Source organism: Vulpes vulpes, chromosome 11 (genome assembly GCF_048418805.1).
Source record: "Vulpes vulpes isolate BD-2025 chromosome 11, VulVul3, whole genome shotgun sequence".
NCBI lineage: Eukaryota > Metazoa > Chordata > Mammalia > Carnivora > Canidae > Vulpes > Vulpes vulpes.
In genome coordinates this window covers 26,352,348-26,378,004 of record NC_132790.1, presented here as the reverse complement: position 1 = coordinate 26,378,004, position 25,657 = coordinate 26,352,348, and the positions used below count along the sequence as shown (strand labels likewise).

Below are 25,657 nucleotides of genomic sequence, written 5' to 3'. Positions count from 1 at the left end.
TATTGCTAGGGAAAACACAGAGCTAACTGGTGGTTCCTTATTCCCATCTGTGGGTGGATACAGCGCCTGCCACCATCTGGCTGTGGGACCCAAGTTATATGGCACCATTCTTTAGCACTCTAGTTATATCATCACAGACCTAGGGAGAAAAGTCTCTGAGGGCAAACTGCTTTGCAAAGGTCCCCCAGAGCATGAGCATGGAGGAGGCAAGAATATAAGTTCCACTCTCCTTTGTGCTTGCTTAGTGATGGCACCTACCATAGAGGAGGCTTCTGGTTGGCAGCAGAGCTTAGGATCTGGACGAAGGATGATTCCACTCCATGTCTTCCGAAGACACTTGTCCCCACTCAGTTTCCTTCATGAGAGCCCTGTGAAATTAAGGGCTATGTCTTCTCCCATCCTGTTTTCCTGTTGCCTCTCTCCATCAGAATCTCTATTTGCAAACTGTTCTGGGAAGAGAGGGCCTGCTGAGATTAAAAAAAAAAAAAGAAAAAAAAGAAAAGAAAAGAAAGGCTTAGAAATGTTCACGAAGCCACATTAAAAACCCATACAAATAAATACAAATGAGCCTCACATCCATTCTACAAACATTTATTTAGGTCAACTATATGTACAATATCTGGAGATGCAAAAGAATGTGTCTTAAAGTAATAACAGGTTTCTTGTTTTTGTTTTGCTTTTTAAAAGATTTTACTTATTATTGGAGAGAGAGGAGAGAGCATGAGCACAAGCAGGGGAAGAAGCAGAGGGAAAGAGAAAGGGAGAAGCAGACTCTCTGCTGAGTAGGGATTCTGATGCGGGGCTCCATCCCAGGACCCTGGGATCATGACCTGAACTGAAGGCAGATGTTAAACCTACTGAGCCACCCAGGTGCCCCTCCTCCTCCCTCCTATTTTAAGTAAAGATTTATTATATGGATAAGTAACTCCAACCTGGCTGAAGAGTGAAAGTGGAGTGGGGATTATTCAATTTATAAGTAAATTAACTTTGACAGTTCCTATAAACAAGATTTTCTTCCTAATGTACCTAAACTGAACCCAGTTTCAAAGACTCAATCAGTTCACACCTTTCAGGGCATCACTGAGTAAGGGCAGTGTCCTAGAGCTGGCTCTAAGGGCTCGGGGGAGCTGAGTGTTAAATTCTTAGGAATTTTACAAGTTGGTTGTTAAACATGATCATTCTGAACATTAAATTACATAAACTCACAAATAAGTTATATTCAAAACATTCAAACTCAACTCCTTATTATATTACTATGTTTTATTATCAATATTCTTGAAATTATTTATATCTATTGGACCAATGGAAATACTACATAATGGTGTCCTGCTGTCAACTCCACATTCAGTTATGTCATATCAGTAGCTTGAAATTGGCCAAGGTGGGAGTATCTACACCATGGAAATTGGCAACTGCTATAAACCAGGGCTTTGTTCCCCTGGAGAGCTGGTTGTTACACATTTACGAGCACACCACTGATGTAGAATTTCTATTATGTAGTCTTGTCTTACATTCACTCTTAGATGAATCTGATTTTAGAGTCTTAACAGAATTAAGTGGACGGGTTAAGAAGTCTTTCCTTGATGCTGATCTCTCTGATCTTTAACACTACACTAATTTTACATAATCAAGCAGCCTGCAGGCCAGGAGGAGGTCTTAGCCACAAATAACAGGTCACAAGAGGACTATCTAAAGGAAGAAAGATAGTCTTCAACAAACCTTTATTTAGCAGCTACTATGTCCAAAGCTGTGTGAAGGTTAGGGAAGAGAGTAGTCTATGTTCTGAAGGAACTCACTCAGAGAAGGTGACCTGAAACCTTTGATGATACAATGTGATAAGTGGTAAGTGGTATAATGGAAATATAGAAGCATGAAGGAGAGAGAAGCTAACTCAGACACCATGAGAGAGACTTCAGTGAGAACTTGGCCTACAAGCACCAGTGTTTGTCTTGTTCTCCACTGTGTCCCTAGTACCTAGCACAATGCCTGGCACAGCATTGGGTAGATAAAGGAGGTAGTAAATTTTGATCTGGGGAAAAGAAGGCTGCCAGATAAGAATGGGTAGAGGGAGGGCATTAGAAAAGCAAGCAGGGGGACGCCTGGGTGGCTCAGCGGTTAAGCGTCTGCCTTTGGCTCGAGGTGTGATCCTGGGGTCCTGGGATCGAGTCCCGCATTGGGCTCCCTGCATGGAGCCTGCTCCTCCCTCTGCATATATCTCTGCCTCTCTCTCTCTCTCTCTCTCCCTCTCTCTCTCTCTCACAAATAAATAAAATCTTAAAAGAAAAGAAAAGAAAGCAAGTGCAGAAGCATGGAGGGTACAAGAAAAGAAAGAGAAATACAATTTGAAGAAAGAAAATTTAATGTGGCATGAGGAGTCCAAGGACTGAAACTGGTAAGAATGCAAGTACGAAGAGAGGTTCTCTGTTTCAAATCTCTGCAGAGCTCCCAGGAGACAAAAAGAGTTGGCTTGTTCTGTATAGCCCTGAGGGGAGAGCTAGGAACGATGGGGGGAGTCACAGAGAATCACATATCAGTTAAAGAAATTTCGGGGCACTTGGGTGCCCAGTTTGTTAAACATCTGCCTTCATATCAGATCATGATCTCAGAGTTCTGGGATTGAGCCTCACATTGCATGGGGCTCCCTGCTCAGTGGGGAATCTGCTTCTCCCTCTCCCTCTGCCTTTCCTCCCGTTCTGTTCTCTCTCTCTCTCTCTCTCTCTCAAATGAATAGTCTTAAAAAAAAAAAAAAAAAAAGAACTTTCTAACGGAGTTGTCCAGCAGTGCAATGGGTTGCCTTGGAAGGCAACAAGCAAGTTCCCTAAGAGGTTACCAACAGGTGCCAAGTTTGGTGCAACAAATTGCTCTGGATGGATACTTTTTTTTTTTTCTGACTAGATTTTGGAAGAATTTATACAATCTCCTTTCTTAAGGGACAACTATCTTAATGAACACCCATCTTCAACAACAATTCTACAGAAGATGCAGAGATTTCTCTCAAGTGCTTGTTTCTTATGTCAATTCATTGATTAAAACCAAGGGCAATACGTATGCTGAAGGCTCCTCCATGAAAGAGTAATATCTTTTCAAGTCACTGAAATCTTCACTCATTCATGAAGCAATTATTTCTTTGTGTGTCAGGGACCTTGCTAAATGCTAGAAGTATAAATGTAAATGAAAAAAGGACCCTGCTCCCCACAGTACTGAGTAGAAATGCAAATAAATATTCACTCCAAAATGCAAATTAAATATTTACACTCCAGTAGCTTACAATACAAAGTGCTCTGGAAAATGAAGACAAAAAATTTGCTTTGTTTGGGGGACCTTGGGAAGGCCTCAGAGAGGAAGTCACTCAGAGCTGACTTTTGAAAAGTTAAAAGGAATTCACTAACTAGAGGAGGAAAAAGATGGTACAGGAAGAAGGAAAACACAAACACGTGAAGGTGTGAAAGTGCAGTTTGTGGAAGTGAGTGAGTGGTGGAATAATAGGGTAGATGGGACTGGTAAGTAGGACCCAAAATGCGCACAGGCTTGAATCCAATGCTACCAACTTTGGATTTTATTCTGTAAATGATAGGAAGCTTATCATTTTTTCTGTTATTTATTCAATAAACTTTTCATTTTGGAAAGATTTTAGACTGATAGAAAAGTGACAAAGGTAGTACAGTGTTCTTATCCTAAGAACCATATATCCTCCACCCTGCTTTCCCCAATGCTAACATCTCACGTAGCCAGAGAACCTCTGTTCAGACGAAGAAACCGAGATTGGTACATAACTATTAACTAAAGTATAGACTTCATTCACCAGCTTTTTCCACTAATGCCCTTTTACTGTCCCAGAATCCAATCCAGGATACTGCACTGCATTTCACGTTATTTATTTATTTATTTATTTCCAATAATGAATTTTAAGGAGAAAGTGCCGTGATCACATTTGTCAGTAGACACGATCGGCATAATTCTTAGGGCTCACGTGAGGAAAATACATTGGAAGAGCCCAAATTAGGATGGAAGCCTTGCTTAGAAGCTGTTGGCAAAGTCCAGGGAAGGGATAACAATGGCCCCAATGCTGGGAGCAGTGCGGATGGAGAGGAGGATTGAGGCATGTTTTGGTTTCATGGTAGAGACCTTTCCTGAAGTAGAACGGGTGGGATATAGGACAGGCTGATCCTAATTCACCTAAGACACCTAAGACATGAATATATGTGTGCAACAGACTTTAAGCAAAGATGGAGAAAAGAAAAGATCTCTGTCTCAGATCCTTAGGATGAGATTATTTCTGCAATTAAGCACTACATTTAACTCTGAGTTCCCTGAAAGCCAAGGCAAAAAGGGAAGCAAGATGACATACATAGCTCTCATTATCTGTTAAAATAAAGTATACTCAAGGAAGAGAAAGAGAATGGCCAGATGAGAGCGGGAGAAATGAAGTTTGAAGGGCACCTAGGAGGTAGATCATGCTTGTCCCTGATTTTGAAAGCCATGGCGTAACTCCATCTTTGGGGATCACTGTTTCTTCCCAGCACCCTCTGTTCTGGAGGGGATAGCCTGGCAGCACATGGGCATGGGGAGCCCAGCCTTACTGTAGGAAGGTACCTTTATAGACAGCCAGCCAGAAGTGTGGAAATGATTCTCTATCAGAATGGCATGTGGCGCAGCATCCTTCTCACCTCTTACTTTACTCGACCCTCTCCTCTCTTGTGCTCACTGGACTTTCCAATAGCTCTGCAAGAAAAGCTGGGCAGGAAGTTGAGGTTTAATGTGGGATAAACGAACTTTACGTAAATGGCCCAGCAAGTTGTGGGGAGAGCCAGGAGAAGGACCCTGCCCTTTTGATTTCAGAGCCTGGGTGTTTCTTACCGGGAAAGCTCAGAGGTCTTACTAATTCGTCCACTCATTCGACACAAGGTATGGAGCACTGAACATGGTTTTCAGGGCTGTATCCCCAGGGAGCTCACCTTCTGGTGAGAAAGATGACACTTTGACAACCAGCTCTCACTGAAGAGAACTGAACATGGCCATCACTCTCAGAGAGGTACAGGCCTTACCTGCAGAGACAAAGGAGAGATCACGTCCTGCTTCAGGAGTGGGAGGGGGGGAAAGCAGAGGAAGACGTCCAGAGAAAGGGCCAAGAATCCCGCTGGACTGGATTTCAACCTAGGCACGGAGCCTGTGGGTAGGAAGGGGAACTGTGGTAAGGGCATTCCAGCTGCCTGGAATTATGACCCCTTCTTTTTTGAGATGCTAAGTACTTTGACGTTCATTATCTCATTTCATCCTCGCAAAAAAAAAAAAAAAAAAAAAAGTGGAAGGTGTTAAGATCCCCATTTTTAGATTCTGGGGCGGCGTGTCCAAGACCACCAACAGAATTGAGACCGGCAAGTGCCACGATTCCGTCCGGAGCTCGGAGCACGCACGCCCCCGCCCTGCCCCTGCCCCTACCCCTACCCCTACCCCTACCCCGAGCGCTCGCCACCCCGACGTCTGCTGCCGCACCCCGGAGACCCACCTGAGGCCTCGCTGGCTCGCGTCGCCCTGCGCTCGGGGCGCCGCGGGGAGCCAGGGGTTAAAGCCCGTGGTCCGGGCGGCCCCTTCCCCCTCCCGAGCCCTCTCGCCTCCTCCCGGCGCCGCGCCTGGAGCGTGCGTCCCGGAGACCCGCACGGGAGAGGAGGGGAGAAGTGGGCCTGTTTCTCGGGTGGCCAATCCCCCGAGCCCGCGGTGCCCCAGAGGAGGCGCCAGGGCCAGGCCAGCGCCAGGCCGGGCTGCCTGCTTCCCGCGGCAAAGTACAAATGCGCCCGAGCGCGGCGCCTGGCGCCCTTGGCGAGCACAGCCGGCCCGCGCTCAGCCAGCCCCCGCGGCCGCCGCGCCGCCGCCGCCGCCGCCGGTACCGCCGCCCCGCCGGGCCCCAGGGCCCCGCAGCCCGACCCCGCGCCCGCCGAGCGGGGGGCGCCCGCCGCCTCTAGCCCGCGCGCCCCGGGCCGCCCGCCGGTGCCGCGCGCCTCGCCCGACGCTGCGCGCCCGCAGAGCCCTGTCCTCCCGACCTCCTCCTCTCCCTCTCACCTTCTCCGTTGCTTTCACTGCTTTTCCTTCCTGCCGAACCTCCCTCCATCTCTCCATCTCCCGCTCTTCGCACCGTCCTCTTATTCCCACCTTGGACCCGGCCTCGGCCTCTCCGCCTTCGCCAGCCCTCCCTGGGTCTGCGCCGTGCTTCGTGCCCCTCTGCCTCCGTGTCCTCGTCTCACTCTCTCCCCCACGCCCCTCCCGGGGAAGGAGGGAAGGATGGTTCCCGAGGTAAGGGTCCTCTCCTCCTTGCTGGGACTCGCGCTGCTCTGGTTCCCCTTGGACTCCCACGCTCGAGCCCGTAAGTAGGGGTGGTGGTGGGACTGGGTAGGCAGAGGAGGGATTCGAGCCGCTGGGAGGTGCGGGGGGGTGGGTGGGAAAGTACCGGGACTTGGGAACCCAAACTGTTCTGACAGCCGTCCGGGCAGCACCTGTGCGGGGGAGAGCGGAGATTCCTCTGCCGGCCAGTATGGGCTGATGAGTTTGGGATACTGGGGTGGGGACTGGGGGGACCTGGGAAAACTCAGAGCCAAGGGGGCTGCTGCCATGGACCTGAGGATGAGGGGACTGAGGACAGTGGGGGAGAGGGCAGGACACTGTGCATGTGTGTTGGCTGGTGGTGGTGCTTAACATTCTCAGGAGAGAGCCAGGCATGTCTGGCTGCAAGGGTGCAGACAAAAGTGATGAAGATGTCGACTATTGCATTCAAAAGGAACCCATGGAAAGACAAGAGCTAACTAGATAACCTCACTCTGTTACCCCCTGTGATTCTCACAACACTTCCATGAGGTGGGTATTGTCATTTGCATTTTACAGATGAGAAAACAGGTTGATAGAAGAAACTTGCCAAAGTTTACAGAGCTAGCAAGCCATCCAAAGCCTGAGCTCTTCAATTCCAAATCCTATACTGCCGCGCACCCCCCCCCCCCCCCCCCCCCCAGCATCTGGAAGGATCCCTGATTTGGAGCTGTAAGACTCTGGGAGGCAGGAGGGCACAGGGAGATAGGCCAGTCTTCACTATCCCAGATCTTTTGAATACCATCAGATGGAGAGCACCTCTCTTAAGCCTCAGTTTCCTAATCTATAAAATGGGAATCAAAATCCCAGGACTGTTGTGAGAATTGAATTGGAGAAAATATGTCAAGCAAATAGCTGGTACATGGTAGCATCTTTAAAAATATCACTCCCCTAATTCATACTTCTCCACTTAGAGCATATATACCTAAGTTTATGTAATCTCTCCGGACCTCAGTTTCCCCCTGTCCCTGCAAGAGGCCAGCAGACCCCCTCCCCATCCCCAGTCTCTTGGGGAATCCTGTGAGGATGGAAAACAAAACCAAAGATTCACTTAATGGGAAGGAAGGAGCTTAGTTCAAATCCTAAAATACCTGATAAAGAAACTGAGGACCAGGAGGGGCAAGGGTTTGCTCCAGGTTACCCGGCACAGAGCCTGGGATGAAGACCCCGGTTTCCCAAGCCCCAGTAGCGCTCTGTCCTCTCCACAGCTCAGCTCCCCTTTCTTTTGCTGCCTTTCTTTTGCACGTGACTTTCTGGAGCTGGTGGTGCTGGATTTTGTTTCATTCTTGTCTCTGCTTGTGAGGGCAAGCTGCATGTCTGGTCGTCTCTGGGCTGCCAGCAGCATGAGACTCATAGAAGTCCTTAGCAACAAGTAATGGAAAGAACTCAGTGTTGGGTTCAAGTCCTGCCACTGCCCCTTAGCAGCTGTGTGACTTTTCATAAGTCACAACTTCTCTGAGCCTCAATTTCTTCATCTAAGGCACAGATGGTACCTGGAACCCAAAGAGTTCTTGGGAGGATTAAAGGAGGGGACTGTGTTAAATTAGCTAGCACAATGCCTAGCACTCAGTAAATGTCTCCTCCCTTTCCCTGGGCCCTGGAGGTTTCCTCCTAACATTTTAAAAGGGACTTACCACAGAATGCCCTCCCTGCCCGCCTCCCTTCCTCTTGGCTCATCATTCTTAGCCCCCAAGGCTTTTCTCCAGACATTGTTGCTCTCGATGCATCTCTGAAAGGTGGCCCAGAATCAGATCATTGTGCATGATTGCTAATGTCCTACCCACACCCCTTCTGTGGACCTCCCATATCTTGGCAGCCCTTCATCACCTTGCTGGGTCACACTTCTTCCAACACACTTTCCCTGGCCACCTAAGCCACTTCAGTCTCCTTCCGCTGTGCCTCCACCGGCCTTCAGGCCCATACCTCTCACTGGGTCCTACAGCCTGGAGCTTAGCTTCCAGATGTGCAAGAGAACAACTCAGAGCAGACTTGAATTAAGGTGAGGTGGACTGGCATTCAGAGGGATGTGTTCAGATTTGGGGATGACAGAGCTGAAAGAGCTTTGAAAATCATCTGCTCCTACCTGCAATTTTCCTATCTGTGCTGAAGCCCAGGAAATGGGAGTGACTTGCCCAAGTTCACACAGCAAATTTGTTAAAGAAAATAATAACAGATTTGTCACTTAATGGTTGTGTGAATTGGGACAAATCAGTTCCCTTCTCTGAGCTTCACTTTGTCTAGTGCTGTCAATCCATGAATCTAGGAACAATCCTATTCTATAGTCATTTGCAAGGGTCCTATTTGGGGGTCTCTTATGAAGGTCCTTGTCTTAGTCCAAGTAAGATCCCAGGCCTGTTGTGCATAATAAACCTCCTGGCGACACCTTGGGTGCTTTCATTAGTGGTGCCAACAGATGGGAATTCTCAAGTCTGCATCATGTCAGACTCCTGAGGTGGCTCGGCCCTACAGAAATGCCAAAGGCCTGTGAGCACACAGAGCAGTTTGCTCCTCAGTTACAATGCAAGGCTGGTCAAACAAAGGTTATTCTGTCCTTGGCTCTGTTTCCAGCCACAGATTGAGTTCAACGAGGACTGAGTCTCAACTCCAGCCACAGGCTGAGCCCTGATCCTCAAAACTCTGACCACAGATTGAACCCTGATTCCATTCTAGGTCCATGACCTGGTCACTAACTGATACTGATCTCAATCCCAGGCAGAGCCACATACATGCATGATGTTAGTTTGGGCACCCATCCCTCTGTGGAATGAGGACCTGCGTAGTATCCTGACTCTCTCTCCAGTGCTCTTTCTCTTATGTCAGTGCCTCTCTATCATGGTCTTCCTTTACTGATTGTTCAGCTCCCCCCTGCTCCCACTGTTTAGGGTATCTGGCATGCTTCTGCTTTCTCTTCCTTCCCACTGTCCAATCCTGCTTTTGGGAGACAGTTATCAAGTAGAAACATCAAACTCTATATCCTCTCTCCAAGAGCTATGTGTACAGTGGGAATCAAAGCTTCTGTTCCCAGGTGACAGCATCCCAGACTGCAGAAGCAGAGATGGGGCAGGAAGGGAGCTCCCATCATATGATGTGGTATAGAGGACAAATTGGAATCAGAAGGTCAGGGCTTCAGCCTGGCTCTGCTACTAATTCCAACTGTGACACCAGACAAGTTGCCTTTCTTTGCCCCTCGGTTTTCCCAGCTGTAAAGAGAGATGGTTCTCCCAAATAGACAATAGTTGAGAACAATTCTGGCTTTAACATCTCATGATTCTAAGACTCTAGGATCCGAAGATGCTGTTGCCTCGCTTCTGAGTCTGCTGTGGGCTTTTGAAAAGGAAGTTGGGGGAGTTTCAATCTACAGCCTGATACTCTTGCCCTGCTAGGGAAGAGTAGATCCGATCCTCAGACCCCAGGAAAGTGAACCCAGAAGGCCTAGAATGGTTGGTTTGGAGGGAGACCCACCAGTAGAGACCTTGCCCTGCTGTTCAGCTTAGTTGCATCCCATCTTCCAGTCCAGGTGTACATTGGGGTGGGGGGCACTTGAGTGAAGGCTTGCTATCCGGCTCCAGGCAGGGCCCTCTCTGGGTCTGTCTAGGTGGTTCTGCACCTCCTTTCTCCCACCAGTAGAGGTCTCTGTCTTACTCACTCGCTAGCAGGCTGCTGAGCAGGAGCCGGGCAACAGCTGCAGTTATTTCCAGCTGTTGCACCTGTTCTAGGACTGGCCTCTCAAGTTCCCCCAGCCACTAGCCATGGCGCCGGTCTCTGGGAGAGGGATCCTGAATCCCTCGGGCTCCCAAAGAGAAGGACTGATGTGAGAGCGCTGCCCTCTGGGAGGTGAAGTGCAGAGATCATTTCAGGCAACCTCCTGAACAGGATCCCATCCCATACCAGAGAAGGCCGCTCCAGTCTTTTTCTGACACCCATTCTTATAGTCAGGATCCTTCCTTATGTCTCACCTGGATCCTTTTGTGTTCAATTTAAAGCCATTTCTTCTGGTTCTGCCCCCTTAGATCTGAAGACTGTTGGAGTTTGCGCTGGCACAAATCGATCTTAGGCAAGTCCTAGTCCGTCTTCTAGGACTCAGTTTCCACATCTGTAAAATAAAGGATTGGATATCATCTCTCAGCCCCTAACTTTCCAAGATTTTGCAGATCTAAATGTAGATGTCCGAGGCAGAAGAAAATAGTCTCCTCTCTGCCCCCTAACCGTTGCCAGTAGGAGAGCTGTCTTTCCTGTTTTTTGTTTTTTTTAATGATCTTTATTTATTTTTTCATGAGAGACACACACAGAGAGAGAGGCAGAGACACAGGCAGAGGGAGAAGCAGGCTCCATGCAGGGAGCCCGACGTGGGACTCGATCCCGGGTCTCCAGGATCACACCCCGGGCTGGAGGCGGCACTAAACTGCTGTACCACCAGGCTGCCCTGTCTTTCCTGGTTTGACGGTCCTCTCCTTTGTGGTCCTTCTATGCTCCTGAACATCTGTCATGTGCCAGAGAAGACGAGTCAGGTTCAGAGAAGTGAGGGCCTTTTCCCTTGATCACACAGCTTAGCTCCTAAGAATCTGAGGTTTTCACTTCTGATTCCCTTAGGAGGCCTCCCCCATTGGGTGCCAGAGCCCAGAGCAGAGCTTGTGTCTTAGAGAGAAGCAGGTTTGTGTGAATGGGAACTATAAAGAAATAAAGTATGCCTGTGTGGGCACAAGGGAAAAGATGTGAACATGCTCACATTCCTCTGCAGCTGGCTTGCTCAGGTCCTCGTAGGCTGGGGACCAGCCATAGTCCTGGGCCTCTCTCCTCACATCTCAAGCCCCCTGGTCCTCTCCAGCTTCCCCCACAGCCCAGGAGCTTCTTTCTTGGTTGTCTTTTCTGCTTATTGCTGGAAGAATTCCCAGTCCTACCACCCACTCCTAACTATCTCCTCTGAGGGCCTTTATCATAGTCTAACAGTTTCATTGTGGACTGTGGGATGGCCTTGGGTGGAACAAATTGGAAATTTTTACTTACATATGAAGATCATGGGCTTGTTCATCCCCTCCCCTGCCTGGGCTCCTGACCTTTCTGTATATGGTGTTTGATTTGGGAGTTCAGGTGATGAGAGCTGGAAAGGAGAGGTCAAGAGCCAATTCCTGGTAGGTGGCAAGGCCTTATCACATGAATGAAGCATTCTTCTTGTTAGAGGTTTCCAGGATCAAGGGCCATACATCCAGAACCTCCCCTCTCCCTTGACTCTTCATTCTTTCTCAGCGCGTTCATTTATGGAGCGCCAACTCTGTGTAGGGGCTGCGCAGAGCACTGGAGATACATGAATGAATGAGATACGGTTCCTGCTCTCAAGAAGCTCAGAGTGTAGTAAGGAAGAAGAATGCACTTAGTCAGTACTCCCGATCCCGTGATGAGAGTTGTCATAGAGGGCTGAACTTAGTTCCATGGGAGCCCGAGGCTGCTGGCCTGGAAGGATGGGGCAGCTTCATCAACAGGGTGGCATCTGGGCAGGCTTTTGAAGAACGGGAATGAGCTGGCCAAACGTGGAGATGGAGAATCACATTCCAAGGTGGGGAGGAAACAGCGCGGGAGGAAGGGACGTGAGAAAGAGCCTGGTGGGGTGGTGCAAGAGTGAGAAATTCAGCAAGAGGAGGTGAGGCTGAAAACAAGGCCTCCACTGAGAGTATTGCTGGAAAGGCAGGCAAGAGCCAGTGCTTAACAGACTGAGGTGACATGATAACATTCAGAGTCTGTCTAGTAAACACCGCTGCCCCCCAATTCAGAGGAGATCAGCCAAGTCCAATCACTTTAAGCCAGTATCAAGCTAGGGAAGAGCTGTGGCTGTGGCCTCTCCAAGTGGACGCTTCAGGCAAGGAGGGGCGCTAGCACATGCCAGCCACCCGCCATGAGCGGCCTTGCATGAACCACAGTCACCCCCACCTCTGTGCCTTGGCTGTGTAGCTCCCTTTGCCAGACAGGCCCTTCCCCTCTGTCTGCACCTGGTTAACTACTTCAAGATGTAGCTCAGGCATCTTCTCAGGGAAGCCTTCCCTAAAGACTCTGTGCTTCCACTATAATAGAACTTGCCACACTGATGTATAGCTGACCCTTGAGCAATGTGGGGGTTGGGGGCACCAACCCCAGCACAGTCAAACATCTGCACGTAACTTTTGACTCCCCTTTAAAACTTAATAACTAACTGATCGCCTCCTGTTGACTTGAAGCCTTACCAGTCACATAAATAGTGGATTAATCTGTATCTTGTATGTTACATCAAGTAAGCTAGAGAAAAGGAAATGTTATGAAGAAAATCATAAGGAAGAGAAAATACAGGTACAGTACTGTACTGTAAAAAATCCACTAACAAGTGGACCCGCACAGTTCAGACCCATATTGTTCAGGGTCAACTGTATTTTATCCATCCATATTCTTCATAAGTCTGTGAACTCCTTGAGGATGGGGACTGTGTCTTACTAAGTCATAGCCCAGGCCCACCAACATGCATAAGACCTGATACACAGAAGCTCCATAACTGAGTGAAGAGCAGGAAGTAATAGTACTATTCCTAATGATAATAAGCTATCCTTTTTTTAAAAAGATTTTATTTATTTATTTTTTCATGGGAGACATATGCAGAGAGAGAGAGAGAGAGGAGCAGAGACACAGGCAGAGGGAGAAGCAGGCTCCATGCAGGGAGCAATGTGGGACTTGTTCCCGGGACTCCAGAATCATGCCCTGAGCCAATCGCAGGCACTAAACTGCTGAGCCACCCAGGGATCCCCGATGATAAGCTATTTTAACTCATGATAATATCCCTGCTTGGCGTGTCAGGTGCTCCACGCCACCTGCCTGAAGCCGCAACCACATCCTAGACTACTCCTTTTCCCTCCCCAACTTGTTTCCAGCCTGCCCCAGAGCTCACCCACCACATTTCCGAAGTATTCCCCAAATCTGCATTTTACCCGTGGGTACTGCTTCCATCTTGGCTCAGGCCAGCATGCTTTCAAACCAGTGACTGCAACAACCTCTCTGCAACAACCTCCCATGGTCTCTCTGTCTCCAGTTTTGCCTTCCAACTGCTCCAATCCTTTCTCCACTCCTGTGGCCACAGTGATTATGGTAAATGCAAATATGACCACCGGCACACCCTGGTTTAAAACTTTTGCAGGGCTTTCTTTTGCCCTCTGGGCTTTCAAGGCCCTTCCTGAGCCTCTCCCTCCCTCTCCAGCCTGATCTCCAGCCCCTTACCCCTCCACTTTGATTTCTATATCCCGGCCCTGAGGTCTATGTAAGCCCAGGGGGTGCTGAGGGAGTCCGGCTTGTGACTGCAGCTAGGAGAGTGTGGGGAGCCACAGGAAACAGAGTTGGTAAGGTTATAAATGACACCTGAGAGGTTTACCTCAGTGGCAGTTACCATGATGTTCAAAACCTAATGGGTGCCTGGGGGCTGCCCATAGAACTATGGAAGTAAAAGCTGATAGGGTAGTTTGGAGTCAAAACCCAGATCCACTTTTTGTTTTATAGCCTACCATTTAATTGAGCATCTAATATGTGTCAGGTGCTAGGTATATTACATATGTTATCTGATTTAATTCTACAATAATCCAGAGAGGTAGAGATTATTACTAATCCCATTTGACAGCTATGGAAACTGAGGCCTAGAGTGAATAAGTAACTTATCTAAACTCAGGCTGCAGATAAAAGTCAGATCTGGGGTGCTTGGGTAGCCCAGTTGGTTAAGTGTCTCAGTCTTGGTTTTGACTCAGGTCATGATCTCAGGGTCTTGATCCCAGGGTTGTGAGATCAAGCCCTGCCTCTGACTCCATGCTTAAGAGTCTCTCTCTCTACCTCTCCCCCTGCCCCTCACTTGATAAAATAAAACCCAAAACCAATCAGAGCCCCTACCTATCTGATTCCAAAGCCAGAGTCTTTGGACTATATACATACCTCCACTGAGTAAGGGGTTCTGAGGGGCAAGAGACCTGTCCAACTTTAATTTTTCTCTATCTTAAGCCGGAGCAGGGCCAATTGTCCTTTTCAAATGAAAACTTCCTCCACTACTGTCTTTTTCCTGGATTAAATATCACTGCTAAGGACCATTAACTTCTAAAGATACCTGAGAGAAGGTGCCCCCCTGAGTTGGGAAGAGGGATGTGGGTGCAGATGGATGGGATGATGCATATGGGTGGAAAGGGCAGGACCAAGGGCAGGTATGGAAGGTCACAGAAGACCAAAAGGAATAGATGGGAAGGGAGGGGATGTGAGAGACATGCTTTGCCTCCTTCTTCATGCCACTCAGATCAGCCCCCACTGGCTCCCTGAACCTTATCCTAGCCTACGTTGGAGCTCCTGAGAACCAGGATGGTCTCCTATACTCATATACTGATGGGTATAGGAGACCCTCAGTATATCTTAAATCATGGAAGTTTGAAATGATCAAATCTCAGAACCACAAAATCATGCAGTTCTAGAAGCTTCATGTTATCATGGAATGTAGGCTCTTGGAAGCACAGAATTCTCAAGTCTCGAATCTTAGAAACCTAGAGCTTTGGAGTCTTAGGATTATGAAATCATGGATTCATAATCAGTATCTGTTCAGAAACCTTTGGAGATCAAAGTTCACCTTCCCCCTTATTTTGCAGGGGAGAAACTGAGGATCAGAGAAAGAAAAGTCTTCCTCATTCCTCATTCACACAGTGAATTCGTGGCATAAGGAGCTAGAGCTCCATCCACCGGCCATTAGCAAGGATCAGGGCTAATGCCAGAACTGCAGGGATGGAGCCACCGAGGCCTGGCCATTCCTCCTTCCCCCTGGCTTTGGCATAGCTTTGGGCACTCATCTCCCTAGCATAAGAGGGAACCCCAGGCAATGCCACCCTTCCTTGTGCCTCTCATCTTGGAGGGTGTGGTGTGCTGTGGCTGTGGCTGCAGGAGGCCCCCTGGGGTTGAGGGACCAGCCTGCCAGGCCCCCAATGTTCTCAGCTGCTGCCAGGTCTGTTGGTGGGGCAAGCAGCCTCCTGGCCTGGGCATGGGCTAAGACATTTTCTCTGTCTCCAGGCTCTGAGCAGGCAGCGAGGGGTTGGGGTGCCAACTGGTACAGGAGCCAGGCCACAGGGCCGCCCCCAGGAAGGTGGTCGTGTCGCAATCGGCCCCTCCCTGGTGGGGGGAGGGGACCAAGGAAGAAAGACATTATTCAGTCCTTGGAGAGTTGGGCTGGCTCTGACAAGCACCCCAGCTGGGGCTGTGTCCCGCCCTCTCTGCCAGCAGAGGCTGAGAGATAAACACAGCTCATTTGATACGGGCCAGCCTGGGCCTTGCTGGGAAATAAATCTGCTGTCTGATCCCCGCTCTGCTTTGGGGAGCAGGGGAGGGGGCAGGGAGGGAGCTAAGCCGTGTGCTCCTATGGTCCCCAGTGGCCACTGAAGCAGACTGAGAGCATCATGGACCATGACCATGCCGCAAATCTTTGTTCAGGGAGGCCCACTGAGAGACAGAACAGGAGCAGGGCAAGGAGCCAGGGGCAGGCCAGGAGCAGTGCAAGGAGCCAGGGGCAGGCCACTTCCAGTCTCTTACAGGGGAATCTTTCTAAAGGTTAGGAATGAGCTCCCAGAGCTCCTCTCCTTTGGAGGTGTGTGCCAGCCTGCACCCCAGGCCACCCCCAACACTGAGAGGAAATCCTGCCTGCGAGAAAGATTCAGAAAGTGTGAGACTCTAGAAAGTGGGCAGGAGGAAGTGTGAAAGGCAACCTCTAGACTCTAGACCCGGAGGGGATTAGGAAAGAAAATAGGGACTAGGGTATGGTGGCCACTGAGGCAGAGAGAAGCCTCTAGACCGTGAGATTGGGCAAAAAGCCATGGAAGAGGGAGGTGATCTGCAAGGAGTTCTGCCTTGGAGTGAAGTTCTGGGTTCAGATCACGAGCTAGACGGCCTGGGCAAGGCACTTAGGTGCCAGATCCTCAGTTTTTCCATCTGGTATTCTCATAATGATGGTAACAGTCCCAATGACCCTGCTTAGAGGGACAAGATCCAGCTTATTCAAGATGACCCATCTTGCAGGGTCATTGTTACCACAATTATCATAATAATAGGATTCAAAAAGTGTCAGGAACTAGGCTGAGTAAGCCCTTGACAAGCATTATCCAATTTCATGCTCAAAATAATAATGTCAGTGGGGTAATTAAGTAATTTATGTAGAGAAGATAGTCAATAAATGTTGGCTCCTTTTTCCATATCTCAAGCTCACTCAATCCCACAAATCTTTGCAGACACTTAGCTTGTGCTAAGCATCCTATTTCCACCCTAGAGCTTGTTCTTAGGTAATGTAGAGTTTTCCTGTAAGTAATGATAGCATCCCCTCTGGCTTGTAAAAAATCACTGGCTACCTGTGAGGAGGAGGAGTGGCAGGGATAGGGCCTGGCCTGGAGCCCTCACCCACGCCTTTGGTGGTGATCTGTAAGAGGCGGGGCAGCCTGGGTGGCTGATTGGCTGTGAGAAGTGAAAGGGGGGGTTTCAGGAAAGCAGGATTTCAGGAGAGGTATCTAGCCTAAGGAAACAACCATTCCTCAATCGTTCTTAGAAGCCTTCACCTACATATTGACAACTGATATGCAGATCACAAAAATGATCAATTGATATGCAGTCATAGTCATAGCGATGACCACCTTTAAGGATATTTAAAAGTCAGCTTTCTGGGGCGCCTGGGTGCTCATTTCGTTGAGCATCTGCTTTCAGGTCAGATCATGATCCCAAGATCCTGGGATCTAGCTCCACACTGGGCTTTCTGCTCAGCGGGAAGCCTGCTTCTCTCCCTCTGCCCGTTGCTCCCCCTGCTTGTGCTCTCTCTCTCTGTCAAATAAATAAATACAATCTTTAAAAAAAAAAAAAAAAAAGCCAGCTTTCTAAGAACCTTTGGCTAGGCCGTCCTTGTTTTCCCAGTTCAAACACTCTCATCACAGCTCCCTGAACTATAAGGACACAGTACACTGTGAAAGCAGGAAAGCTGCTCTGAGCAGCTTTACTGAAAAAGGATCCAGAGAGAAGGTGTGCCTGTGTATACGTATGTTCACATGTGTGTGTGAATAGAGAGAGGGTCAGCAGTGGGAAGGGTGTGTTTGTGTGTGTGTCTGTAGTGTGTGCAGAGATGCAGTAAATAAATAAGCAAAATGGGACCAAGGGAAAGGAAGCTAGTGTGATTGTGAGGGCAAAAGGAGTACTGGACTGAGTCAGGAGACGCGGACTATCATCCCTGCTTGGTGACTGACTTCCTATGTGACCATAAAGGTGTAATTTGTCCTCTGGGGCCTCGGATCATCCATCTAATAACAGTTATACCACAATTTAAATCTGTAAGCACTTTGACTGTTTGATCTTTCTAACTGCCCTATGAGAGAAGTGCTAAGGTTCAGAAAGGGGCAGTGACACGGTCATAGTCACTCAGCAAGAGTGTAGTCAAGCTGACAAGCTCAGATATTCTGGGCGCCTCACTGGGAGAGCACACCTGGGAGGTTCTCTTTCGCCTGTCTGGTCCAGGTGACATCCTACCTAGAGCCAGAGAGAAGGAGGGATGAAGCAGGGTCTTTGGGCTGGAGCCTCCTGGGACTGACAAAGCACTGGTTGGTTTGCCAGGTCCAGACCTGTTCTGCTTCTTCCACGGGAAGAGATATGCCCCCGGTGAGAGCTGGCACCCCTACTTGGAGCCACAGGGCCTGATGTATTGCCTGCGCTGTACTTGCTCTGAAGTAAGTTCCTCTGGCCACGTGGCCACCTGGGAGAGGTATGTCTGGGAGACCCCAGAGGGGTCACCCCAGAGGGAGGGTGGGGCCGTGGCACTTCAGCAGCAAGCACTCAATACGTGGGAGCTACTGTGCACCTCCCAGAGATAAGTCACACCGTGCCTGTGTCCCAGGACAAGAGCCACTCTGTCCTGACCTCCCACTCCTTCCTTTCCTTGTGCCATTTCCTCCAGCCACTTCTCTTGCCATCCTGCCTTAGGATATGTTCTTCCAAGGCCACTGGCTCAAATATCAATTCTTCAAGGAAGGCTTCACCCAAATGCCGCCCTCACCATTAACCTTATTTAATGCCTCACTTGCAAGGGTGTCTTCTTCTGGGGTGCTACATACATTTCTCTGTCCTTCCCTCCTGATCCCTGTTGGCCAAGTGTAACAGTTACCTGTGTCTGTCAGGTACAGCCCCTCCTAGATCTGTCAGTCACAGCCCTTTGAGAGCAGGTCTGACTGGGCATTCACTGAGGCTGGATTCGGAGTCCCGCGGGAGGCTGAACAGACTGGCGCAGAGACCAGATCTTCTTGTTCACCTCTGTCTCCCCCTTCCAACTCCACCGCGGCAACCTCCACAGAGCCTTGTACTGTCAACTAGGTGGAATAAATAAGACCCCCAGGTCTAGAGTTCTCTGGCCAGGGATGAGGATGGAGACAGAGTGATTTGGGAGGCTTAAAACACCCTCAGCTCTGGTTCAGCTGCCTGGGGCCCAGTCTGGTTGGTGTAATATCCTCAGCTCTCTCTGGGTGCTGGTGGTTGGGGGGACAGGGTACCTGGCTCCTACCTGGAACCATCCTCTTGGTGCCTGTCTTTTCCTGCACAAAGCCAAGAGAGGAATGCAGGAGGCCTGTAAAAGTCTCCCTTGTTAAGACAATCGTCAGAGTGAGAGCAGAGAAGAGCTTCTGAGAAGACACTGGGAGGTGAAGGGGGGTGGACCAGCCCCTCTCCTGATCTGATCACTGGGGTTTCATTCCTCCTAGGATCTTTCCCTCTGATCTACTGCTTCTACCATGTTGGCCCCAGGCAGAACGCTGGTGCCAGTGGCGACATAGCCACTCACAACTGCTTCTACTTGGTTCTCCTTAGCACATCTGAGGCCAATCAGTCTTTACAAAAAGAACTTTATGAAATAGAGCCAGAGAACAGGAAGAAAACCAACAGAAAATTCCAGACGTATCGTGCAGTCCAGTTGACAAAGTCCAAGTTTTGTGATCCACTGGAGTCAATTCATTTCTCCCCGGCTTCCCAGAGTTCCCACATACACAGTTTCCCCAACCCAAGAGACTATGGTGGTATCTCCAAAATATACCCCGAATCCCTCCACTTCTCTCCACCATCACCACTCCTCTAATAAAAGCCACCTTCATCTCTCCCTGGGCTGCTGTATCAGCCTCCCAATGGGTCTCCCTGTTTCCTAAGTCCTTCCTCCACATGGCAGCTAGGATGATCGTTTCTGAACATAAAATTGATCGTGTTATATTCTACTCTTAAAGCCTAGTAGCTTCTCATTGCATCTAAAATAAAATTCAAATTTCCTGCTTTGGGGGCTGCATGAACTGACTTCTGCCTTTTTCTCAGACCTCCTATCTGGTTGTTCCTCCACCCGGATGCTTCCCCCACAAGACCTCCTCTGGAAAGGTCCCTTCCATCTCAAAGTTCATCCCATACATGAGACTTTCTGTGACAGCTCTTTCTAAAATAGTCTCTTTTCGTTAACTCAATCACATCCCCTGTTTTATTTGTATCATAAATTTAACACCCGAAATGATCGTGTTCCTACTTGTTTAGTTTTTATAGTCTGTGTCCTGCTCCTAGGATACAAGTTGTTTCAGAGCAAAAACCGTGTCAGTTTCACTGCTGTGTCCCTAGAGCTTAGAAGAGGGCCTGGCACCTGGTAGTCATGCAGTAAATACTGAGTGAATGGATGAGTCCCCTTAGTCACCAGAGGTGGCCCAGCATCATGGAAAGTACATGGACCCTGAAGACAGTGCTCATCTGTTGTGTGCTCTTAGGCAACTTAACCTCTTGGACAGAAGCTCTTATCTCCTTGCAAAAGTTTGGATAGCAGTACCTACCCCGAGGACTGCTGAGAAGATGAAGAGAGATAATATATTTATGTATAATATACAGCCCCTACCTAGTTGCTACCCAGTAAATGGTAGTTCTGACTTTCCTGAGAGGCGATCTGGCTGCCAGGCCTCTTGCCCAGTCACCTGCCCATTCAACCCCTCACCTGTCCCCACCTTACTCCCGGTTGCATGTTGCTGATCATCTCTATAACTAGGCACTTCCAAACTGGAATCAAGAGAGAAATTCTAACTCTTCAGGTTACATAGTTCCTTGAACTCCTAGTTACTCTTTTGAGGGGCTCAGTTCACCCTCTAGACATTAAGTATCATGTGTGCCAGGCCTCTAGAAGGCCCCTTTTGGAACTCAGACCAATTCCATGGACTTTGGGATGCCCCTTGGTGCTGATTAGTCTCTGTGATCTGGCCATCTTGGGAAGCAGTGATCCAGAGGGCCTGTAGGCTGGTCTAGGGTTTTCTGTGGGGCAAGAGGTGCTGTGGGAAACTCGGTAGGCAGGGGGCTGGAAGCAAACCTGCCAACTTCACAGTTGAACAAAGCTGGCTCCATTCATCTAACCAAGAGGCCCTTTCTCACTTCTCTCCTGGCTCTCACTTAGTCACTCCTTCATTCAGACTGGCATGGGCACTAGCTCGGAGCAAGGCCCTGAGCTGACAATTCAGAGAGGAACATATGAGGCATGGCCCTTGTTCTTGGGAATTGGTGATTGAATAGACGAGACAAAGGTAAATATTTCATTACAACATAGTGCAATGGCCCTTATAGCAGAGAGGAGAATAAGGTGTGGGACGCCCAGGTTGGGCTGACAGATCCTGTCTGGAAAGCTAGGACCATCTCCAGAAGGAGCAGCGGCCTCTCTCCCTTCAGTTCTTCTGTTTCTGCTCATCTCTCTCTTTCTTAGTTTCTCTGTATCATTCTCCCCCATTTGCTGTACTTGAAAAAGCATAAGAACTCTGGGCCCCTGCTACTCTGGTGCCAGCTCCAAAGCGTCTTGTAAGTTTTCCCAAACCTCTCAGAGATTCAGGGAGTGGATCACAAAGCCCTGAGTCATCGACACATCAGGCATCTCATCATGTCCCCATCCCTGTCTCCGGCCCTCGTGTGTCACATTTCCCTCTTAGCCATGAAGCTCAGGCCCAGAGGTAAAAGAATGAAGTCCTAGAGTTAAAATAACAACAGTCAAGATCAACATCAAAGTAACTCCAGCCTTTTACTCTTATTTCTCAAACATCAGGAAATGGACATGGATCTGTGCAAATCCATGTACCCTACCCCCTCCTCCATGGTGGGGCATGTGAGCTGGGGAAGGGGAGAGACCTGACAAATTGAGTTGATTGTTTTTATCCTGTCCTGTCACAGGCTTAAAATGAGTGTAGTGCCCCACAGCGGGGATGGGGTTTTGGGAGAGGTCGGGTTTGGGTGGGAGGCAGTGGCTCTTAGAATCAGGACCACTCCCCTGTGTCCCCTTCAGAGTGCCCATGTGAGTTGTTACCGCCTCCACTGCCCGCCTGTCCACTGCCCGCAACCTGTGACCGAGCCACAGCAGTGCTGTCCGCGGTGTGTGGGTGAGTAGCCTCCTTCCTCCCCCTTGCCCACTGATCCTTACTCCCATCCCAATTAGGGCTTCTGGCTGAGGGAGGCACCTGGAATGAGAGAGGGCAGTCTCTAGCCATCAGAGGTATCGAGGAGGCAAAGGTACTCAGAGGAAGAAACATCCTGGATCCCCAAGGAAAGCTGGGGTAGCCGCAGTCTTCTCATTCTTAGGTAGCTGGGCTTGGCAGGAAGAGGGAGAAAATGTGGGAAGTGGCTGAAGGAAACAGGGGTGTGCTTGGCCTGTGGATGGCACATGTGAACTCCAAGCTCTCTCTGGCTGGTCGGAGCTAGAGGGAGTGGACATGCCCCATGTCAGTGGGATGAGCGAGCAGGAGCTGGGAGGAGCTGTAGGGTGATGCCAGGATTACGGCCCTGAGGCTGGGAATGACCAAAGGAGTTGGAGTACGTGTTCTCCAAGATTCCTCCCAGTGCTGAAGTTCAGGCACTCTGTGTGTCTTAATGCTGAATGCCTATGGTTCTATGATTTTAAGGTTCTAAGAGATTCTGAGACTGGGATTCTAGGAAACAAAGGTAAAAGAGAGGAGAGGAGAAATGGTCTGAGAAGGAATTAGCATAACCAAGTATATATGCAACCAAATGGCCAATGAGGGGCAGCTAGTGGGAGACCAGCTTAGAAGTGGGGAGATGCTGAGAGGAGAATCAATGCTTAGAAGCATCAAGAAGGTGATAAAATGGGGCTCCAGGCTCTGGAGCCAGGGGTCTTCTGGTGAGCTGGGGACCTGTGGGGAATATGTTTGTCAAGTACGTTTGTTTTCCATGTGGGACCCCAGAAAGGATCTCCCCATGGCTCTGACTTGGGTCATAGGTATTCATGGCTCTGGGCTCCCTTGGGGAGCAGGGGCTTTGAGCTTCACCCTGCCTGGCGAGGGGAGCATTATGCCTTCTCCTTGGAGAGGCTCACTCCAGGAGTCCTTCCTTACCTCTCCTTGCTGACTTTGTGCCTAGGCCCCTTCCCCAGTACATGCTCCTCTCTGCCTCTCTATTTCCACATCCTGCCCCTTTGCCTGCCCAGCTCTATGGCTCTACATGTTCTTCATGACTCAGCTCAGCCATCAGCTCCTTCAGGAAGCCTTCCCACCAACTTCCCTCCCCACTTCTCTGTGGTGCCACAACTGTGCTTCCATTGCTCAAGCCCTTACTACAGTGTCACTGCTTGTAGAATGTCTCTCTACCCACTTAGATTGTGAGTTTCCTGGTGGGAGGGGCTGGGTCTTACTCGGCACTCCATTCCCAACGCTTAGCCTGATGCCTGGTATAGACAAGGTGCTTAGTGAAGGCGTCTTGAGAGAATGAGTAGGTTCTCTCAAAACTGGAGACTTACCCCACTGCCTGGCAGGGTGAGGACTGGCTGATTGGCAGATGCTGAGGAATGGGGCTGTGGTGGCCAGTGAATGATGGAGCTTACACCAAGCACAGGACAGTCTAGATCATTCCAGCTGACTCCCCTAGGATATGGCTCTGTGTGAGACTTTGTTTTGTTTCCTGCTGTATCCCTACCACCTAGAACAGTACCTGGCACTAAAGGGGATTCATAGATATGCTCATTGAATGTTGAACGAACAGGTCCCCACCACATGGGGCTCAGTGGGGCTGAGGCTTCTGGCCTTGCCTTCGTGTTCTTGTCAGGGCCAGCTCAGACACTGAGAAGCTGAAAGGCCATGGTGGGGACCCAAGAGAGGGATTGACATGGTCAGATGCAGGTATCAGCAAGATCTCTCAATTAGCTAATATGAAGACTGGCTGGGAAGGCTGAGGCTGGAGTCTGGTTTAAATCCCAAGATAGGATTAGATGCAGAATCTTCAGTAAAGTGGCCCAGTTAATTTTAACAAACCTTTTGGAGTGATGTGAAACTTCATTTTCTCTTCCCCTTGCCCCCTCATCTGCAGAACCTCACACCCCCTCTGGGCTCCGGGCCCCCCCAAAGTACTGCCAGCACAATGGGACCATGTACCAACACGGAGAGATCTTCAGTGCCCATGAGCTGCTCCCTTCCCGCCTGCCCAACCAGTGTGTCCTCTGCAGCTGTACTGTAAGAACTTTCATCTTCTCTTTTGCACAGGCCAGCACAGACAGGCCTGCAAAGCACAGTGGGGTGGTATGAGAGGGGGTGGGGGGGATTGTTCCTCCCTGTTAAAGCAAAGTGAGAGTGAATGGCCTCCAGGGGAAGGGAGCATCTGGGGTCTGGAATGTCCTGCCCTTCTCTGGGCTTCCTCGTGCTCCTGAGCTGCCTGTTATAGCACCGTTACCTCGTACTCACATTTGCCCATTTCTGTTCTCCCTAGTAGACTCTGCACTCCTTGAATGGAGGGAACATAACCAATTCACTTTTGTATCCTCTGCTACCAGCCAGCTCCCAGGGCCTGGCACACAGATGTCTATAATGATTTTTGAATGAATACGTGAATGAGTGAATGATCAGTCCTGGGGTACAGAGACAGGGTCAGACTGCTTGTTGCAAATTGATTTAATCTGAAGTTGCTTAAACTCCCCCTGCTGTGATCAGAGTCAAGCCTAGGAACAGGCAGCAGTGACTCTGCAGTGTTATCAGGGGACAGAGACTGAAGCCAAGCAGGGGCTGATCTGGAAAGTCTTTAGCCTCCTCCTTGGTGGGCTCAAGTGTGGCTCTGCTATAGGTTTACAGATGGCTTTCAGCATGTCTTTCTTACCCTTGGGTTCAGCTCATCTGTGCATTGGCAGGAGAACTCCTGCTCTCCTGATTTCTGCTTCACCTGCTCGTCAAACTTCTCTGGGCCTCAGTTCCTCTGAGTGTGGATGGGAGTCTGACCAGGTGATCTCCAATGTCCTGTTTAAAATAATTCTCTGATTTAGCAGTGACACAAGGGTAAGAGGCATAGATTTGATGTCAGAAACCCATGTATGAGTTCCAGCTCTGCCATGGTTCCCTGTGTGACCTTGACTGAGTTACTTCTCTGGGGCCTGCGTCCCCATCTTTTCAGTGAGAGGATCCTCTGAGTCTGAGATTCTGAATCTTAAAGTATCTGTGCTGCAGAGCAAACAACTTATAAATAATAAAGAGTGACCACTTACGAATCAACCTAGAGAGCAATTGTTTTTGCAGGACTTGAGCCTCTTCCAGTGGTCTAATACCTGCTAGTGCATGGAGATGTCTTGTGTTTATAAACAGCCCCCCAAAGACCCCAGGAGCAGAAAAGCACTGTTCTTATTTTTCAGATGAGGAAACTGAGGCTCAGATCAGTTAAGCAACTTGCCTAAGGTCACACAGCTAATTAAGTGGCAGAGCCAGAATTCAGATGCGGGGCCACATGACTCCAAAATTCATGTCCCCTCCCCCTGAATTGTGCTGCTTCCTGTAAAGAGACAAGGGGCTGGGTGAGGAGGAGCCTGTGGGAAGAGACAGAAGTGATGGCAAGTCAGGAGGGTGGTGAGAGCATTCTTGTGATTCCTGTCCCTTCTCGGATACTTGGGTCTCCCTTTCTTTCTTCTCCTCCTTGTTTATTAAATGGGACTGGCTTGACTGCTGGCCAACTACTGAGACTCACTGAAAAGGAATAGGGAAGGGACTCAAGGTAATTATCACTCCTTGCCAGGAATATCGTGCCTTCCAGTTTATTTAATTAATTTATTTATTTTAGGGACACCTGGGTGGCTCAGCGGGTGAGCGCCTGCCTTTGGCCCCGGGCGTGATTCCGGAGTCCCGGGATCGAGTCCCACATCAGGCTCCCTGCACGGAGCCTGCTTCCTCTCTGCCTGTGTCACTGCCTCTCTCTCTCTCTCTCTCTCTCTCTCTGTGTCTCTCATGAATGAATAAATAAATAAAATCTTTTTTAAAAATTTATTTTAAATGTTTTATTTATTTAT

At 49.3% G+C, this 25,657-nt stretch overlaps 1 protein-coding gene across 5 annotated transcripts in view; it reads left to right on the top strand.

The window, feature by feature from the left end:
- The first annotated feature begins 5,968 nt into the window (after window positions 1-5,968).
- CHRDL2 (chordin like 2) overlaps window positions 5,969-25,657 on the top strand; it is a 32,770-nt gene continuing 13,081 nt past the window's right edge. For 2 of the 5 annotated variants that reach the window (XM_026010482.2, XM_026010481.2), the window contains exons 1-4: window positions 5,970-6,358; window positions 17,962-18,074; window positions 21,674-21,767; window positions 23,704-23,846. In XM_026010482.2, coding sequence (XP_025866267.1) covers window positions 6,277-6,358; window positions 17,962-18,074; window positions 21,674-21,767; window positions 23,704-23,846 — 432 coding nt within the window. In that variant the 5' untranslated portion in view covers window positions 5,970-6,276. Of the gene's footprint in view, window positions 6,359-17,961; window positions 18,075-21,673; window positions 21,768-23,703; window positions 23,847-25,657 lie in introns of all 5 variants that reach the window. The other 3 variants (XM_026010483.2, XM_026010479.2, XM_072725927.1) reach the window with 3 other exon arrangements.